A 20536-nucleotide genomic window follows, 5' to 3' on the forward strand; every position below is an offset into this window, starting at 1 on the left:
AAACCATGAGATACCACTTCATACTCACTGGGATGGCTGTAATCCAAAAGATGGACAAAAACAAGTGTCGGTGAGGATGTGAAGAAACTGAAACCCTCCCACCTGGTGGGAATGTAAAATGGTGCAGCTGCTGTGGAAAACAGTCTGGCAGTTCCCCAAAAGGTTAAACCTAGTGTTACCATGTCACCCAGTATTTCCACTTGTAGGTATATAACCAAAAGAAACAAAGACATGACTACACAAAAACTTGTACATCTAGGTTCACAGAAGCATTAGTCACAATAGTCAACAGGTGGAAACAAACCACATGCCCATCAACTGATGAACTTATAAATGAAATAGAATATATCCATCCAATGGAATATTATTTACAATAAAAAGATATTGGCTGGGCGTGGTGGCTCATGCCTGTAATCCCAGCACTTTGGGAGGCCAAGGCAGGCGGATCACAAGGTCAGGCGTTTGAGACCAGCCTGGCCAACATGGTGAAACCCCGTCTCTACTAAAACTACAAAAATTAGCCGGGCTTGGTGGCATGTGCCTGTAATCCCAGCCACTCGGGAGGCTGAGGCAGGAGAATTGCTTGAACCCAGGAGGCAGAGGTTGCAGTGAGCCGAGAACATGCCACTAGACTATAGCCTGGGCAACAGAGTGAGACTCTGTCTTGGGTGCAGGGGGAGGAAGACATATAGTCCCAATACATCCTACAATATAGATGAGCCTTGCAAACATGATGCTAAGTGAAGACCCCAGTCACAAAGAACCACATCTTGTATGATCCCATTTGTATGAAATGCTCAGAACAGTCAATTCATAAAGACAAAAGGGAGATTGGTGGTTGACAGAGGCTGGGAGGATCTCTCTGGGGCAATGAAATGCTCTAAAATTAAATAGTGGTAATTGGTGCACAACCTTGCAAAACCTAACTGCAACCTACTAAAAGTCATTGCAGGCTAGGCACAGTGGCTCATGCCTGTTCATCCCAGCACTTTGGGAGGCTGAGGTGGAAGGATTGCTTGAGCCTAGGAATTTGAGACCAGTATGGGCAACACAGTGATATCATATCTCTACAAAAATTTTAAAAATTAGCAAGGTGTGGTGGCATGCACCTGTTGTCCCAGCTACTCAAGAGACTGAGGTAGGAGGATTGCTTGAGGCTGCTGTGAGCTATGAGCATGCCGCTGCACTCCAGCCTGGGCAACAGAGCGAGACCCTGTCTCTAAAAAAGTAAAAAATAAATAATAAAAGCCATCACATTCTGCACGTTAAATGGGTGAACTGTATGGCATGCAAATTGTATCTCAATAAATCTGTGGGAAAAAAAAAGTGTGCTTGGGAGCAGAACCAGGAAATCCCAGAAAGCAGGCCCCCATATATACATATGCATCTTTACCACTGCACAAAAGCAACAGAAGTGGCAGCTCTTGAAGTCAGAAAAGCTGTCCGAATCATGCCTCCTCCTCCTAAAAAGTCAGGGAAAGGAAATTTATAAATAAAGTGCATGAGAGAAGTAGCAAAGTCAAATCCCCTCAAAGTCACTACTAGAAAAAAAGAGAAGAAGGAACAGGAACACCTCCCTGGACAATGAAAGCACACTAATGTGAAAGTTGCAGATCCCAGGATGAAATCACTTTTTGTCAGGCCCAAACAAATTAAAGCTGAGAAAGCACCAAGGAAGAGAGCTCCTGCTTGCATGTCTGGAATAAAGACTCAAAGACTTTCTAAATAACCCCACAAGAAATCCCTTCTTTAGGACTGCAACAATTCAGATAAGATGCTCTTAAAATATAACACTTGCCCAGTAATGCATCTTCACCAATGAACTGATGCCAACTCTGGCTTTGAGTCTCTGAAACCAATGAATTGTTTCCAAGCTAGCTTATGTGAACTTCTCCTTTTGCCAATAAAAGCTTCCCCTTAGCCTCCTGTCTTTGGATGCATATTTGGGTTACCACAGCTGTGCATCACAGACACTATAATCCTCTTTTCTAATTCCCAGATAAATTCAATGTATTTGGAGATATTTTGCTCTGATGTCTGTAGTCTGACACTAGAAAGATATGCTAAAAAAAAGATCCAAATTGTCACATTCTATTTCAAAACAAGCAAAAAGACAAGGAAAAATACAGGACATCTCAGGAAGTAAGATAAGAAAGAATTGGAAAATTAAAAAATTGAGAAATGACAACTAAACTGTAAGATTAAACACAAGAATGAATATACACAACAAACAATGCCTTTTGTTAAGAGATACAAAAGGTAAAAAAAGAAAATTTTAAAAATCAAAAAGAAAAAAGAGCCAAAAAGGATTCAAGAGAAAGTGACAAATACTGAAGAGGGGCAGGTAATATGTCAGGTACATGCCACGCTGGCATTGTGATTCCAGTTCACACAAGCAGTTTCTGCAGGACACAGTCACTCCCACAGCCCTGGGGTCCCCGTAACTGACCTCCCTGGCCACTATAAGAACCAGTGTTGGCCCCATGAGGCAATGGCAAACCCACAGCCCTCCTACCTAGAGAGGCTGTCCAGAGCCTGGATGAAGTGATCTGTCCCTGAGCCATCCCTCTCGGGGCTCTCCATCAAAGACATGGTGGCAAAGACCACATCGCTGGCCAGGAACTTGTGCTTGAACCCAAAATGAATGCTGAAAGTCTGCACGCGCATGTCCTTCATCCTGTCACAGGAGCAAACACAGCTGTCACCCTCAAATTGTGGGCGAGCTCTCAGTGCCAGGCAGGCCAACAGATGTGCTAATGTCCCTTACATGCCCGAGCCAATGCTTCCAGCACAGCTGTGCTGCTCAGAGGATGAGGCAGGTCAGAACATCCAGACATACCGGCCCTGCAGCCCAGAGTGGCCAGATGCCTTCTCGTCAACAGCTGTTTGGCTGGCTTACGGGTGTGTGGGGTCCTCTCCTACACCCTAGCATGCCAGCTGGCTGGGGTGGGAGAAGCCAGGGGCCTCCAGGAGTGCCCACGGACTTGGTTGGGCAGAGTTCACCTGAACCTGGCTCTGTGGCCCATTTGCTGTCTCCAGTGAAACAGACTGGGGTCAATCTCACAGGTCCCACAGCAGCCCCAGGATCCAAGGATCCTAAATCTCACAAGCTTGAAAAAGTCCTATTTTTTTTTTTTTTTTTTTTTGAGACGGAGTCTTGCTCTGTGCCCCAGGCTGGAGTGCAGTGGCGCGATCTCAGCTCACTGCAAGCTCCGCCTCCCGGGTTCACGCCATTCTCCTGCCTCAGCCTCCCGAGTAGCTGGGACTACAGGCGCCCGCCACCTCGCCCGGCTAGTTTTCTTGTATTTTTAGTAGAGACGGGGTTTCACCGTGTTAGCCAGGATGGTCTCGATCTCCTGACCTCGTGATCCGCCCGTCTCGGCCTCCCAAAGTGCTGGGATTACAGGCTTGAGCCACCGCGCCCGGCCAGAAAAAGTCCTATTTTTAACCCAAAAAGAACTCAAGACTTCAGGAATGGCCAGACTCGCATAACACTAATTGTACATTCTTGGGTTGTTGTTTTTTTTTTTTTGCATTATTTTAGGAGCACAGTTAAAGTAGAACTTTTCACTTTAAAGAAGCTCAATCCAGAAAAATGTGTGTTTACCCAAATTTATTTGCAGACTCTTCAATCATTTCCCGCAAATTCTCCTTCAAGGAGATATCCATGGCCTGGAACTTCTGCTTCACCTGCTTCAGGGGAAGACTGGAAAGAACAAGCCCAAGCCACATGAGCAAGGTCACCACACACCGACAGGGTGGAAAGAAACCCAAACCAAGGGCAAGCAAGGATGTCCCCGCACCGGCATTCGGAGAATATTCTGGGATCTAGGGCGAGGAGCTTATGGCAGGACAGGCTGCATTTTATAACTAAGTTGGTTACAACAAAGCAGAGGGGCTTTTCCCTTGGGGGTGGCCAGGGCTGGCACTGCAGGCCCAGGCAGTCACTCACCCCATGTCTGCGAGGAACTCCTGGAGCCGTTTCTGTCCGTGCACAGACCACAGCTTGAACCTGGCTGCGGTATAGCTGGTGTTGCACAGGCTGTCATGGAGGGACCAGTGCTGGTAGAGCGCCAGGCGGAGGCTGGGCCTGCTGTCAAGGAGCATGCAAGCACCCACTGGCTGCCCTGAGCACACAGCCCCACCCTCGTAACTCCAGCAGGTGGGCCACTCTGATGGCGGGGCCCTTCCTTGCCGGGCCTGCCTGCACGACCAGGTATCCCAAGGGCGACTTGGAGCCCTTTGACCTTCTTAGCTTAAGCTGACCCATATGGAGAGCCTGTGAAATGACAGGCACAGACCACCATCCCTGTCTGACAGGCAGAGTATCTGGAGCACAGGGGTCTGCAGAGTCCGTGTGCTGTGGTCACACGGAGCAGTCATGACCACACATGACATGGGAGGCTGGGCTGACCAGCTTGTTGTCCTGCACCTCCTGCTCCACCGAGCCCAGCCCTCACGAAGCTCCCCCATCCTCAACCCTTTTTTCGTTTTTTTGAAACAGAGTCCTGCTCTGTCACCCAGGCTGGAGTGCAGTGGCACGATCTCAGCTCACTGCAAGCTCTGCTGTCTGGGTTCACGCAGAACATTCTCCTGCCTCAGCCTCCCGAGTAGCTGGGACTATAGGCGCCCGCCACCATGCCCGGCTAATTTTTTGTATTTTTTACTAGAGACAGGGTTTCGCCGTGCTAGCCAGTATGGTCTCGATCTCCTGATCTCGTGATCCGCCCGCCTCGGCCTCCCAGAGTGCTGGGATTACAGGCGTGAGCCACCACGCCCGACGTCCTCAGCCCTTTTCTTAAACATACCCATCACAGCTCCTGGCACTGTGAGCACAGCTGTGAGTGTGGACTGCCCCCGACGGTGGACCTCCCCTTTACAGGACGAGAGCCTGGTCCTGCCTGCTTCCTCAGCATGCTCAGTCCCCACAATTGCCCCTTCCAACTCCTGGGGACTCCCAGGACTTCAGACCACCATGCTCCCTGCCCACATTCCAGCAGCTTCCTGAAGCCCCGGCGTCCTCAGCTCCCTGATTCCCTCCCTCCTGCCTCAGTCACACACTCCCATGGTCCCTGGGTAAGTAGTCCACCTTGCCACACACAAGATGGGACCGGCTCCTATGCACAGCAGCTCTCCTCCCCAGTTCAGCCAGCTCTGCCCTGCTTCCTAGGCTCTGATGGCCACCTGACTACTGATGTGCCCACACTCACTCTTCCTCCTTCCCAGCCATCACAGTGCAGAGACAGGGCAGCTCCGTCCCCGATATCATGTAACCTGACTGCTCACAGCCACTGCTGCAGTCTGGGCCGAGCCACTATTGTGTGGCCTTGGAGAGCTGTGACCATCTCCTCGCCCCCCAACCTACCTCTACTGGGCAGCCAAGGGACCTTTTAAAAACCCTAACTCAAACTCTGGTCACTCCACAGTCTCCTGCTACCCTTGGCTCACAAGGCCTGCTCTGGCCTCCTGACACCTGACCCCAGTCAGTCCCCCAGTTCCTCCTGTGCTCACACTGAGTGTGGCTGAGACTGTGTGAGATGTGGCCTCCCCATGGTCTTTCCTGGGCACTCCACCAATGTCCCATGTGTTTCTCAAAGAAACATCATACTGTGTGATTACATGGTAGCTCCCTTCTTCTTTCCTGACTGCATGAACCGCCACCCTCACTGCTACCACATCCAGAACCAGGCCCACAATAAGCACTTTACAGGGACGTGCTGGAGAAGGGTGACACTTCCAAACTCAGCTCTGGCATTTAGAAGCCAAAGCCACACAGATGAGCTGGGGTAGCACACCACAGCCCCTTCCCCCAAAACTTCCTGCCCCACCTGCTTTCCCTCCTGGGGATGTGGGCCAGAACCCACAGAGGGTGACAAAGCAAACAAGGCCCACTGAGCAGAACCCTGGAAGCAGGGGTGCTGCCTGTGCCCCTCAGGCTGGGCCACAAGGATACTCATACTCAAAGGAGATCCGCGTGCAGTCCACGGAGAGCGTGTTCTCCTCATCCTCGTTCCGGTGGTTGTGGCGGGAAACGTGGCGCTGCAGGACACCGACATCAGTCACGTATTTCATTCTGGAAGAAAAGGTAGCACAAGCCTCGGCCGGTTCCCTCCAGATCCTACCAGGCAGCCTGAGCCTAGGCTCCATTCCTGCTCAGGAACTCCCTCAAGGGCCTGCTCACCACGGGAGCTGTTCCCATGCAAAGACTAAGGACATGCAGCCTGCATAGAAACCAAGCAGCCAGGAAAACATGATTGGACAGAGCGGGGGGGTGTGGTCTCCAGCCTTGCCCACCTCCTGTCCTCATGGGTCTCACACCTCCTGAGAACAGGCACTGCAGAGCCCACAGCCCACACAGCCAAGATGATAGACTCCGTAAGTGACAGGGATCCACAGCAGAGTGGGTGAAATGTTCCCTATAAACTTTACAAAATTAATGAGGGTAGGGGGAGGGGAGAAATGAAAATGAACCCAGCTCGCAGCACATCAGCATCAGTCACTAGGTCTGCGTGCTCTCTGACTGCTTCCTCATAGTTGCTTGGTGTCTATTGCCTCAGAAGCATGTAGACCCCATCACAAGATTGTAGTTCCCCTCACTGCTCCGTAGATCACAACTTGAACCTTAGGAAATGCTGTTTTCCCTCTGAGATATTCCTGTGGGTCCCGTATACTGATGGAGCTACTGACTCAACTGCTCCGAAGGACCCCATGAGGAGCTGACTCACCCGAGTGGTTTGTACACCCTGATGATTTCATCCCCCTTCCCCCACCAATCAACTATCCCAATTTTCCAGCCCCTCACCCTCCAGAGTCCCCTTAAAAACCCCAGCCCAGGCTGGGCGAGGTGGCTCATACCTGTAATCCCAGCACTTTGGGAGGCCGAGGTGGGTGGATCACCTGAGGTCAGGAGTTTGAGACCAGCCTGACCAACATGGAGAAACCCCGTCTCTACTACAAATACAAAATTAGCCTGGTGTGGTGGTGCATGCTGGTAATCCCAGCTACTCGGGAGGGTGAGGCAGGAGAATCGCTTGAATCTGGGAGGCAGAGGCTGCAGTGAGCCAAGATCGCACCATTGCACTCCAGCCTGGGCAACAAGAGCGAAACTGTCTCAAAAACAAACAAACAAAAAAAGACCCAGCCCAGAACTCCTCAAAGAGATGGTTTTGAGGGTCTCCTCCCATCTCCTCACTCAGTGCCCTGCAATCATGAAGCTCTTCCTCTGCCGCAAACTCTGCTGTCTCAGTGTAACAAGTCTGTTACTGCACAGCAGGCATACAAACCTGCTGGTCCTATAACACATTATGGTGAGCCTAGCCTGGAGCCCCTTGTGGGCATTTGCCTGTGGCTCGGTGCCCCTTTGCTGTTCAGTGGGAAGGACCCAGAGACAAGTCCAAAGCCCAAGTGGCCCCTGGGTTCCACTGAACTTTGGGTGCTGCCGGTGCCCTGCCTGTTGACATGGCAACGTCAGGCCTTTGGTGCGTAGACTGCTCGCAGCAAAGCAAGTTTCTGGTTTTGAAAGGCATCTTAGGTAAGTTTTCTTGATGCAACCAGCACCCCTTTCTCCTCTGATTTGCTGGCCCCTTTGGAGGTCTTGTGGCTCCCTCTGAAGTCTTGAGGCCTCCTCTGAGGTCTTGTAGACCCTCCCTAGTAATAGGAAGGGCCTTGTTTGAGGGGACTTCCTCTACATTGGAAGGAGACCAAAAAGAACTGCTTGGGAGAAATCCTCTTGACTTCTAAAATTTGTAACTTGATTTCGGAAAGCCTTTTGTCTTTGTCTTGTTATGAATGTTTATGTTTATGAAAGGGATCCCTGAAGGAATTAATGGCAGAAGCTCAGCAGGCCTAACTCAGGTTGATCATATGCTTTTTCATCTTACCCAGAGACCACCCGCTGAACTCCTGGTTGGAGGTAATTCCTCCCAACTTTGAGTAGATCAAAGGTGCTGAGGGCTGACAAGGGCAAGTGTGAGCCTCGCCACATCAAATCTGGGTGTGGAGTGATTAGTGTCTGCATTTTTGTTGGGTGTATATCGTCTCAGCTGGAATGAGAAATATTGATTTGGTTACTCCAAGCTGGGCACTGGGCTGCATCTTGTAAAACTGGGAAGACAAGAGATATATGTCTTCATCAGGTTAGTGCAATATATAACTTACCCACTAAAAGAAGGAATTCCAGGCCGGGCGTGGTGGCTCAAGCCTGTAATCCCAGCACTTTGGGAGGCTGAGACGGGCGGATCACGAGGTCAGGAGATCGAGACCATCCTGGCTAACATGGTGAAACCCCGTCTCTACTAAAAAATACAAAAAACTAGCCGGGCAAGGTGGTGGGCGCCTGTAGTCCCAGCTACTCAGGAGGCTGAGGCAGGAGAATGGCGCAAACCCGGGAGGCGGAGCTTGCAGTGAGCTGAGATCCGGCCACTGCGCTCCAGCCTGGGCGACAGAGTGAGACTCCGTCTCAAAAAAAAAAAAAAAAGAAAGAAGGAATTCCTGTGGAAAAACTATGAGGAAAGTTTCTGTCTGCTTTCTTTTTTTAAAACAGGGTCTCACTCTGTTTCCCAGGCTGGAGGACAGTGGCACAATCACAGCTCACTGCAGCTTTGACCTCCCAGGCTCAAGTAATCTTCCCACTTCAGCCTCCCAAGTAGCTGGGACCACAGGTGTGCACCACCATGCCCAGTTGATTTTTTTTTTAATTTTTGTAGAGAGGGGTTCTATGTTACCTAGGCTGGATTCCTGCAATCCTCCTACCCCCAACACAGTGCTGGGATTACAGGCATGAGCCATCACCCCAGTCTCTTTTCTGCCTGCTTTGAATCTGGTGTTATTAAGCTACTGGTATTGAGATAAGACTCACTGTTTATGGTATTACTAATTCAGAGCTACTTGGAGATTTTGTTTTGCTTATACAGCTCAGCCAGTTGTAGCTAAAATGTAATCATTGAAAACTTGAAAGTAGAAAAAAGAAGAAAGGGTAAGTTTTAAAATCAAACTGCTATAGAAACTGCTTTATTCAAAATTTTAGTTCACAGCCTTCATTGAATTACCTATTGGGATAAACAAAGTTTATTTATGTGAATGGTTCCAATTTTGTCAGAAATAATTTGGATCCACCCTCTTTTATAAACTGGTGAGCTGTCTCATGGCTAGAGTTCTGCAGTAAAAGCTGTACCTTTGTATGTGTGTGTATGTGGGTTAAAATAAATTTAGATGTATGTACATGTGTTTTGTTATATGTTGTGTCTACACGACACCAAACTGGCTTATAAATAAATGAGTGCTCATAAACAAAGTAAATAAGTTCAAACATTTTTCAAGTTCATGTGACTTAAATGATCTTTAGTAAATAAGCTGGCTTTACAATCATTGGTAAAATAAAAATAGAAATGTCTTCAAAACTATCAGCATACATCTTTTTTCTGAGTTTATTGACCGAACGATTTTATATTTGTCTCTACTGGATATTTAGGGTGTCAGGACTTTGCATAAAAGGTTATAAGACTATAAACCTAACCAAAACCAGAATGATCTTTGTATGATTTTTTGACAAATAAGATTAATACTGTTGGTTTAATGATAACAGCTGAATCTTCTGAGTTGTCAGCAAAAATACATATGCATTTAACTTTAAGGTTCTTAGGTGAACATCTGATGGTCACAGGTTATAAAAATGATTAAGAAGGCCAGGCATGGCAACTCACATCTGTCATCCCAACACTTTGGGAAGCTGAGGGAGGACTGCTTGAGCCTAGGAGTTTAAGACCAGCCTCGGCAACAAAGTAAGACCCCATCTCTACAAAAAAATAAAAAAAATTAGCCAGGCATCGTGACACACGCCTGTAGTCCCAGCTACATGGGAGGCTAAGGTGGTGGGATTGCTTGATCCCAGGAGGTCAAGGCTGCAGTGAGTTGTTTATGCCAACGCACTCCAGCCTGTGAGACAGACCCCATTTCAAAAAAAGAAAAAGGTTAACAATAATTTGAAATGATGACTAGTTTTGTCTAGTATCTCAGTTTTCATAAGTAATCTAGGCAAACTTAAAAATGCAGGAAATGTAAATTGTTATGAAAGCTTGTAGGCAAATTTTCTATGTAGCTTAAAATCCTAAAATTATTTTAGATGCTTGTTGGGTGTCTGGGTCATTTCCAATTAAGAAAGGGTTATAATATGCCACAAGATTCCAAGGAGGCCACAAGATCTCCAAGGAGGCCAGCAAATCAGAAGAGAAAGGGGGTGCCGGTTGCATGGAGAAAACTTTCCTAAAATGCCTTTCAAAACCAGAAACTGTCTTTGCTGCGAGCAGTTTATGCATCAAAGGTTGACACTGCCCCGTCAACAGGCAGGGCACCAGTGACAGCCCATATTTCAATGAGCCCAGTGGCCCCTTGGGCTGTCTCTGGGTCCTGCCCACCGAACAGCGAAGGGGCACCTAGCCACGGCAAATACCCATAAGGGGCTTCAGGTAGGCTCTCCAAAATTTTTTGTTTGTTTTGGTTTGGTTTTTTTTCAGACGGAGTCTTGTTCTGTTGCCCAGGCTGGAGTGCAGTGGCATGATTTCGGCTCACTGCAGCCTCCGCTTCCTGGGTTCAAGCGATTCTTCTGCCTCACCCTCCCGAGTAGCTGGGACTACAATACAGGTATGTGCCATCATGCCCAGCTAATTTTTCTATTTTTAGTAGAGACGGTGTTTCACCATGTTGGCCAGTCTGGTCTCGAACTCCTGACCTCAGGTGATCCACTCACCTCTGCCTCCCAAAGTGCTGGGATTACAGGGGTGAGCCGCCGCGCTCGGCCTCCAAAATGTGTTATAGGACCAGGAGGTCCATACTGCGCAACAGGTCTGTGCAGTAACAGACCTGTTACACTGAGATAGCAGAGTTTGCAGCAGAGGAAGAGTTTCATGATTGCAGGGCACTGAGTAAGGAGAAGGAAGCATTTTCAGTTCTCCCTTCCCCCTGCCCTCATTAATTTCGTAAAGTTTATAGGGACAGTTTCAGGTACAGATCCTGTACAGGAAGTGCCACTGAGCACAATGAGAGCAGGAAGACGCCACTCTAGGTTCCAAAGGGCCACCAACCAGGACAGTGACCGTGGGGCCTCACCTGACAGACTGCTACAGACCAGGAACAGTGCCTATCAGTGCATGCACCATGGTGTTTCTAGCCCCTACATTATCTGTGCACAGATTCCATGCTACTCTTAACACAGGAAGGGACTGAGGCCCAACAAGGCAGTGGGCTGTGCCAAGGTGACCTGTCCAAGCAGCAGCCCCAGGCCTGAAACTTAGGCTTCTCCTGCCTTGTGGGCCTCATTGCAGGACCCAGACAGGGGCAGGGCTGGGGAGGCAGGAAATAGTGGCATGGGGCCTACTCAAACTGCATGAGGAGACCAGCGCCCAACTGGAGGCTGTGCCTAGGGCTGTGCCAGGTGATAGCTTGGGGACATCTACATGGGTCCCCTAGGAGAGGGCCAGCATGTTGGGGTCTAGGTCCATGCCAATCCCTAAGAGGTTTTGCCTGATGGCCACTAGAGAAGGATGGCCCACTTCGTGCATTAGCGGGGATGAAAGAAGCAGCCGACCCCCACTTCACCCCACAACATCTGCATTCTGAGGCAGCCTTGCAGCTCACCGTCAGTCTATGAGATGGGGAGCCCACCACTGAGGGCAAAAAGGGGTTCTGCTTCACACCAGACCCCTTAAAATCCTCTGGAGCCTTCCCCTTACCTTTGGGGTCAAACCCCTATCCTTGGCAAGATTCTCAGGGTCTTCACTAGGGTCTCTCATCCCGCCCCCAACCTGCTCCTGTGTTGTCTTCCCCCAACCCCAACCTACCGCAAGGGCCACACCTTAGCACCTGTCTCTAAGCCTGGCCCTGCCCATAGCACCGAGCACAAGCAGGGCACTGCGAGATAACTGGGGAGGCTGGCTCTACCTGCAAGATGAAGAGGCCACACAAGGCCATGGTCACTTGGTTGGTACTTAGTTAGCCCTTCCTCAGTGACAAATGCCTGGGCCCAAGGAGGAGGACCAGTCCTCACTTCTCAATAGGACCCTACAGAGACCCTGCTAAAAACTTAGTGGCTATGGTCAGGCTGTGCACCTGGCCACAGCACAGGGCTGACCCTGCAAGGCAAGGGAGTGTGTCCTTACTGAGTGATCTTGTCTTGAACCCACTGGTCCGTTAGTCCAACGATGGCCCACCTGGAGGAAGAGAAGGCAGTGGAGACGGCCTATAGCCCACCTGGACTCCATGAGGCCTGGGGGATGGAGTAAGATGATGGAACGGGCCCAAGCTCAGCACTCTGGGGAATGTCCTGCCAGTGGGGCCAGACCCTGGCTTGCCTCAGTCAGGTGGCCTCTCTCCTTGAGGTGAAGAGATTAGACGGGTAACTGGGGCCTCGCAGTGCAGTGTCTGCCACTGTGGGAGCTTTAAGTACTCAGAGGAGGAAAACCTCCTAGGGCAGTCATGGCAGCTGTAACAGGAGTCAGCACTCCTGTCCACTCCCAGGCCATGCTCTGCTCTTGTCCTGCGCTCCTGACCCCAACACTCAGAGTGGAGTTGATGTAGGACCATGGCAGAGGCCTGTGCTGAGTTGTTGGTGACCCTGGTATCACTTCATCTCTCTGAGTCCCTCATGTCACCTGCCCCCAGCACAGGGGACCCTAGTTGTGTTCACATCTACTCATCCTACAGCTTAAAGTAGCAGGATGTAGAGTAGCAGTGTTTAGGCCTCTGGAGAGCTTCAAGGCTCTTGTCTTCAGGCTCATCTTTTACCTATGAGACCCAGGCAAGGCCTGGCTTCCCCAACATGATGGCCAGCCCACGGCAAGAGTGACTGGGCCCCACTGTGCTCAGTCATGCCAGATGCAGCCTGCACAGTGGACTCAGAGGAGGGATGGTTCTTCCTACATCAAATTTTGCCACCGTGTGCCAGGGCTGCAAGGATGCCTAGCAAGAGCTGCCTCCTTTTTTAGAGACAGCATCTCACTTTGTCACCCAGGCTGGACTACAGTGACACAATTGTAGCTTATTGCAGCCTTGAACTTCTGGGTTCAGGCAATCTTCCTGCCTCAGCCTCCTGAGCAGCTTGGACTACAGGTACACACTACCACACTCAGCTAATTTTTGAGACAGTTTCATTCTTGTTGCCCAGGCTGGAGTGTAATGGCCCAGTCTCAGCTCACTACAACCTCTGCTTTCCGGATTCAAGTGATTCTCCTACTTCAGCCGCCTGAGTAGCTGAGATTGTGGGCATCCACCACCACGCCCGGCTAATTTTTTTTTTTCTTCTATTTTTGGTAGAGACAGGGTTTTACCATATTGGCCAGGCTGGTCTCGAATTCCTGACCTCAGGTGATCCACCTGCCTTGGCCTTCCAAAGTGTTGGGATTAGAGGGGTGAGCCACCACGCCCGGACAGTTTTTTCTTTTTTTGAGACAGGGTTTCACTTCATTGCCCAGGATAGTCTCAAACTCCTGCACTCAAGTGATGCTCCTGTCTTGACCTCCCAAAGTACTGGGATTATGGATGTAAGATTAGGATGTGAGCCACTGCAAAGGCTGCCTCCTTCAAACCTCACACTCCTCCTGTCACTTGAATTTACTGAGCACAGGCTGAGCAGCAGGAATGGGGAGGGTGAAGCTGTACTGTATCCTCTTCCTCTGCATTCTCCGACACTCCAAGTCCCATGTTTGTGTGAAGCTCCCAGAGCTTCAGTTAGGAAGACCAGAATCACACACATTCCCAGAAAGGGGCTGTGTCTGACACTCCTGGTGGGGACAGAGGAAGTGCCCTCCCTGTGGGAGGACAGAGCTGCTTATGTGGCACTGACCAAGGCAACAAACACTCTCACACAGCTGCCGCAGGGGCTACGTACCACAGCATGTCATTCAGGTCCTTGGACAGCATCCATGCCAGCTCAAACATCACCATGGCTGACTGCAAGGAAGCAGAGAAGTCTAAGGCTCATGGGAGGGGCATGTGCTGGGGCTGGGCCATGAGGCCAGGCTGGACCTGAGCCAGAAGGGCCCTGGCAAACGCCTGCGGATGGAGGGTCTGCCTGGCCAGGGAATGTGGGTGGATTCCAGCCCGACATGTGGGATGAGTACACGCTAAACTGAGAAGAGGACTGAAAGTAACTCCTTTGCTAGCTAAAATCATTACTGTCTGTGTATTTTATCCTGTAGCAAGGGTAGAATTCACTTTGTAGGGGCAGCTCAGGTATAGCACTGGCTGGGGCCTCTTTGCATCTCCCTGGGTTCCTCAGTGATGCCTGAGGCAGGCACTGAATCCTGAAAGTCAGAAGATCCCATCGTTTGCCTGGCTCTGCGTCCGCACACTCCTCCTGCTTGGCTGGCGTCCTCAAACACATTCCCAGAAAGGCTAGGTCAGGCAGAGCCCTGGGTCCAATTATTTGAATATTAAAGAGGGAGGGGCCTCAGGACCTCTTGTGAGGAGGGTCTTTCCAGCAGGGCTGTCCACATCGGAACATTTAACTTCCATAAACAGAGGGTCTCTATTTGGTAAGACCTCGAGGAAGACTGGTGTCTGACCAGAAGACCCTAAGATCCCCTTTGTCGTGAGATGTGGGCTTCCTCCAGGGAGAGAATTTCCAAGGGAATTTGCCCCATGTATCTGGAGGGAGGTATTTTCTCTAAGCTAGCATCAACACCCTCCCCACCAACTGCTTAGAATTTTCCATGTGCAAGGACTGAGCAGAGACAGCAAAGGATGATCCTTCAAAGGACAATGGAACCTTGACAATAGAAGGGACACTGGAAATACGGTGTCAGAGTTCAAAGTCCCAGCATTAAATTCTAACACTAAATACAGGATGTTTTATTGAAACTGATTTTTTAGGGCTCCTTAAGGCCTTGAGCTCTGCTCAACACTATCAACATAGTAGGTTTTCCACACTAAATTGTGTTTTATAAAAGACACACACTGATGTACTGTTAGAAGTCTATAGCGTTTTATCTTCTCGCACAGAGACTGGTACAAACTCATTCTGTATTTTTGATGATAAGCAAAAATAAACGCTGCTCTTCTTTGATCACCTATTGGGTGCAAACAATCATCTTAATAATTACCTCTGAAATGAGGATTATTCTCTTTACAGAGGAGGAGGCGTTTAAGGCTCAGAGAGCTTGCAACAGCTGCCCAAGGTCACACGGGGAAGGCATGGAGCTCAGATTCAAACCAGGCTTTTATGGCTCTAAAATCTGTGTTTCTTCTTCACATTTGAGGACACTGACCCCTGGAGTCAGAACTTTATAGTGAGTTGCACCTATTAGTACTTACCGATGTCCCATGATACTCATACTGTTCGTAGTCAAAGAGGATGTCTCTTCTGTAATGACATAAAATGCAGGTCTTCAACAAGAAGCAGCAGTACAGGAAGCCAAATATTTTGGAAAAATGCTAAACTTGACAGTATTCAATGAAATGCAAATTAAATCATGGTACTATTTGTTTTCACATATTGACTTAGTTTTTTCTTTTTCATTGAGACAGGTTCTTGCTCTGTCTCCCAGGCTGAATTGCAGTGGTGTGATCACAGCTCACTGCAGCCCTGACATCCTGGGCTCAAGTGATCCTCCTAACTCAGCCTCCTAAGTTCCTAAGTAGATGGGGTTACAGGCATGTGCCACTACACCCAGCTAATTTAAAAAAAATTTTTTTTAATAGAGACAAAGTCTCACTATGTTGTCCAGGTCGGTCTCAAACTCCTGGGCTCAAGCAATCCCCCCACCTTGGCTTCCCAAAGTATTGGGATTATAGGCATGAGCCACCACATCTGGCCACTTATTGACTCTAGCAGAATGTATATGTGTAACATTGGGAAATTAACACAAACTGCCAGTGGCAATGTATGATGTAAAGTGGTATAGTTCCAGAATTCCAATTCAGAGAAATTGTCCCATAATTACAATTCAAACGAAAAAGCAAGACAAAACTTGCTGTGTGCACAAAGTAATTCACTGAAGCCTTATTTATAATGGCAAACTACTGGAAGTAACCTACATTTCAAAAAGGGAAATTGCCAATTAAGTCCTATGCTGTTTAGAAAGCCTATTCAGAACTATTTTAAATGGCTATATTAAGTAGAAAGATGCAAAATCAGATGTATATCATGTAAAATATGCACAAGTATGTATAACCCAAGAATAGAAATCCAAACCCAGAATCTCTTTGAATTAGAAAGTGTGATTATGGATTATTTTCACTTTTCTTTCCTTATGCTTCCTGAAATGGTTTTATATTATCCTTTTTTGGTTTGTTTGTAGAGACAAAGTCTTGCTCTGTCACCCAGGCTGGAGTGCAATGGCACAATCATAGTTCACTGCAGCCTCGAACTCTCCTGTGTTCTCCTGCCTGGGCCTCCCAAAGTGTTGGGAATACAGGCGTGAGCCACCACACCTGTCCTATATTGTCCTTATCCGAGGGGGCAGCCTTCCTCCTGTGGCAGTGGCAGGAGTGCATGCCCTCAGCTGAAACGGGGGGAATATCAGCTGGATGGCCTGGGAAACCTTCCATGACAGATCCAGCAAGGGCTTCCCCCAGGACCCACCTCAAGGGCACTGCTGCATGCTCACTTCAAGCTAGAATAACCTTTCCAATATTTTAATTTTTGAGCACTTCTTATAAATAATTTGTAAATCAAAGTATCTACACTGGAAAAACTCAATAAAAATAAAGAGCCGAGGCCATGGTCTCTAATGGATGGCATGTACCTGGGAGACCTTGGGGCTGTCCTGTCACTCATAGGACCGGGGAACAGCCTGGAGCTCTTCTCCAATGCAGCGGCCACAGGTTCACTCTCAGAACCACTGCCCAAAGGTTCTAAACTGAATGAATTATCCTGAGACAGAAAGTGAGAGGTATGGGTGGCACCACAGAGCACCAGGCAAGTGGGCTCCTGGTGCTGGGAGCAGCTGGAAGCGCAGACTCACCTGCGGGCCTCCCACTCTCGCCGCTGCCTCCTCCGCATGGTTTCCTCCACTATCTCCTGATACAGGGACAAAGAGAACAAAAGGTGGGGCAAATGCACCAGGAATTTTTCCCCACAGCCTGAGAAGGTTCCAATTTGGCAGAAGTCAGTAGGCCCAGACCCCTGAGAGAGAACATGGTCACACACCAGTGCCCCGAGCACAGCCTGTTCCTACAGAAGAGAAGCATGGAGGCAAGGGATGACTGCGACCCCTTCTGGCTCCCAGCTCTCCAGACACTGTGAGCAAAAAGAGTGGGGGGTTCCTAAGCACCTGCTCCAGGCAAAACTGTGTTCATCCACCCTAGCTGGATGAATACAGCACTATGGGATCTAAGGTAAGCTCACACCCACTCTGTACCAGCTTCCACATCTGGAAGGACGAGAGCTAACATTTCTTATATTCTACCATGCGTTAGGAACTACTCTAATGTTACAGGCACAACCTCATTTAATCTTCAAAACAAAGGCATTGAATAACGTGGTAGGTTTAGAAATCCATGGTCCCGAGACTCCTGCTTCTCAGAAGAGGGAGTAGATATATTTTTCCCCATACATTCATTAAATATATCGAAAACCCTTCGACATCATAGATCAAACAAAGTAAGGCTGGGCGCAGTGGCTCACGCCTGTAATCCCAGCACTTTGGGAGACAGAGGCAGGCGGATCACATGAGGTCAGGAGTTAAAGACCAGCCCGGCGAACATGGTAAAACCCCGCCTCTACTTAAAACACAAAAATTAGCCGAGCGTGGTGGCACATGCCTGTAATCCTAGCTACTTGGGAGGCTGAGGAGAACTGCCTGAACCCAGGAGGTGGAGGTAGCAGTGAGCCAAGATTGTGCCACTGCAATCCAGCCTGGGCAACCGAGCGAGACTCTGCCTCAAAAACATACAAACAAACAAAAAAACCAAAGTAAGACTCCGAAAGGTAGAGGTGAAGGCAGAGCAGTTAGGGACGCTGGGACATGAGGAACAACACAGCGTTCCTTGAGTTTTCCTTCTGGCTCATACATGCCAGACTTGGAGCTGAAAAGCCAGCAACCTAGAAACACCAACAGGTGCAGACAAAAAAATAAAACAAAACAAAAAAACCCCACAAAAGCTGCTCTGTCTAGTCAAAGGACTGGGAAGGAGCAGCCTCCCAAGACAGAAAGTTTTTAGGCAATAGCCCATCTACTCTAGCCAACACCACCAAGAACATCCATATCCACCCCGGCAAAGGTCTAGTGGGAGCCTAGGCTCCCATCCTTGCGAAGCTGTAGCAAGGCACCCAAATCCTTCTGTCTGGTGGTATCAGAGAGGCCAAGGAGGGAACTGAGACTGCCACCTCTGCTGGTTGGTCACAAGTCCATAACCCACCTCTGGGTGGGAGAACCAATGGTGGGAGAACCTAGACTTCCACCCCCACCTTCCAGTAATGAGAAATTCCTCCCCTCCCTGCTAGGAGGGTATCAGAGGCAGCAAAGTGGGAAGCCTGGACCTTCACTGCCCCAGGTGATAGACATCATGGGGAACCTGAACTTTTATCTCTACCTGGCATCACTCACTCTCCTTGCCAGAGCTGTGTCAGAGAAAGCCAACTAAAACAGAACACTTAAAGAAGACATGAAATCTCATCACATAATACAAAAATCTCCCGGTTTCATTTGAAAATCACTCATCATACCAAGAACTAGGATGATCTCAAAATGAATGAAAAAAGACAACCCACCTATGCCAACATCAAGATGATGACATGACAGAGTTGTTAGAATTATCTGCCCAAGATTTTAAAGCAACCATCATAAAAATGCTTCAACGAGCAATGACAAACGATTGAAACAAATGAAAGCCGGGAAGCCTCAGCAAGAAATAAGAGATCTAAAGAAGAGACAAGGGGCCGGGCGTGGTGGCTCACGCCTGTAATCCCAGCACTTTGGGAGGCTGAGGCGGGTGGATCACAAGGTCAGGAGTTTGAGACCAGCCTGACCAACATGGCAAAACCCCGTCTCTACTAAAAATACAAAAATTAGCTGGGCGTGGTGGTGCATGCCTGTAATCCCAGCTACTCAGGAGGCTGAGGCAGGAGAATCGCTTGAACCCGGGAAGCGGAGGTTGCAGTGAGCCAAGATCATGCCACTGCACTCCAGCCTGGGCAACAAAGCGAGACTCCGTTTTAAAAAAAAATAAAAAAAAAATAAAGACGAGACAAGTGTTCTAAACAAAGTTTAAGAAAGAAAGAATATGTATATATATATAAAAGTTTAGAACTGAAAAATACAACTGGAATATTAACTCAGCAAATAGGTTCGAGAGCAGAATGAAGGGGACAGAGGGAAGAATGAGTGATCTAGCAGAAAGACAGAAATTACCCAGTCTGAACAACAGAGAAAAAATAGACCAAAAAAACTAGAACCTCTGGGACATGTGGGGCTACAACAAAAGAGGTAACACTTACGTCATCAGTGCCCCGAAGGAGGGGAATGAGGGCGCACCGAAAACACACTTGAAGAAATAATGGCTGAAAATTTGGCAGAAGACATAAACCTGCTGGCTGGGTGTGGTGGTTCACGCCTGTGATCCCAACAGTTTGGGAGGCCGAGGCGGGCAGATTGCTTGAGGCCAGGAGTTTGAGATCAGCCTCCCAACATGGAAAAACTTCACCTCTACTAAAAAAAGTAGCCAGGCATGGTGGCACATGCCTATAATCCCAACTACTCAGGAGGCGGAGGTTGCAGGTCCTCCAGCCTGGGCGACAGAGTGAGACTCCACCTCAAAAAAAAAAAAAAAAAAAAAAAAAAAAGACATAAACCCACAGATTCAAGAAGCTGGGTAATGGGAAGTGGAGGTTACAGTGAGCTGAGATCATGCCACAGCACTCCAGCCTGGGCGACAGGGCAAGACTGAAAAAAAAAATAAAAGAAACAAATAGGAGAGACACAAATCCACACCAAGACACATCCTAACATCCTAATTAAAACTCTGAACACACAAACAAAACCAAAATATCTCAAAAACAGCCAAAGAAAAATAGACTTTAATGACACGGAAAAAGCATGAATGACAGAGGATTTCTCATGAGAAACCATGGCAGCCACAGACAGTGGCACAGTATTTTCCAAATGCTGAAAGAAAATAAGTATTAACCCAGAATTCTATATCCAGTAAAAGTATCTTTTTGGAATATATAAAAAAAAAAAAAAAAACAAGAAATTCTCAAAGATGGAAAACTAAGGGAATTTATCTCCAGCAGCTCTCCCCCAAAGGAACGATTAAAGGAGACTCTTAAATAGAAACAAAATGGAAAAGAAACCTTGGAACACTGGAAAGGAAGAAAAAAATACAATAAGCAAAAATGAGGTAAATACAATAGGTTTTCCTTATCCTTTTGAGTTTGTAATTATGCTTGATTACTAAAGCAAATATTATAACACTGTATATGTGAAGGAAATATTTAAGAAAATTATATTATAAATGGGGCAGAGTAAAGGACATTAAGAGAAGGCCAGGCATGGTGGCTCATGCCTATAATTCCACACTTTGGGAGGCTGAGGCAGGTGGATCA

At 48.3% G+C, this 20536-nt stretch overlaps 3 protein-coding genes across 3 annotated transcripts in view; 2 read left to right on the top strand and 1 right to left on the bottom strand.

Annotated features, from left to right (window-relative positions):
* UFD1 (ubiquitin recognition factor in ER associated degradation 1) overlaps nucleotides 1-20536 on the top strand; it is a 79426-nt gene that overhangs the window by 15911 nt on the left and 42979 nt on the right. The window lies entirely within an intron of this gene.
* C10H22orf39 (chromosome 10 C22orf39 homolog) overlaps nucleotides 1-20536 on the top strand; it is an 86863-nt gene that overhangs the window by 13447 nt on the left and 52880 nt on the right. The gene's annotated exons all lie outside the window — the stretch shown is intronic.
* The window catches only part of CDC45 (cell division cycle 45), a 43092-nt gene that overhangs the window by 8676 nt on the left and 13880 nt on the right, over nucleotides 1-20536 (bottom strand). Inside the window, exons 7-14 of the mRNA XM_050745445.1 lie at nucleotides 16956-17011; nucleotides 15304-15352; nucleotides 13880-13941; nucleotides 12153-12203; nucleotides 5954-6073; nucleotides 3953-4084; nucleotides 3608-3706; nucleotides 2516-2677 (exon numbers count right to left, since the gene is read on the bottom strand). Of these exons, the coding sequence (XP_050601402.1) occupies nucleotides 2516-2677; nucleotides 3608-3706; nucleotides 3953-4084; nucleotides 5954-6073; nucleotides 12153-12203; nucleotides 13880-13941; nucleotides 15304-15352; nucleotides 16956-17011 (731 nt within the window). The remainder of the gene's footprint in view (nucleotides 1-2515; nucleotides 2678-3607; nucleotides 3707-3952; nucleotides 4085-5953; nucleotides 6074-12152; nucleotides 12204-13879; nucleotides 13942-15303; nucleotides 15353-16955; nucleotides 17012-20536) is intronic.

Source organism: Macaca thibetana, chromosome 10 (genome assembly GCF_024542745.1).
Source record: "Macaca thibetana thibetana isolate TM-01 chromosome 10, ASM2454274v1, whole genome shotgun sequence".
NCBI lineage: Eukaryota > Metazoa > Chordata > Mammalia > Primates > Cercopithecidae > Macaca > Macaca thibetana.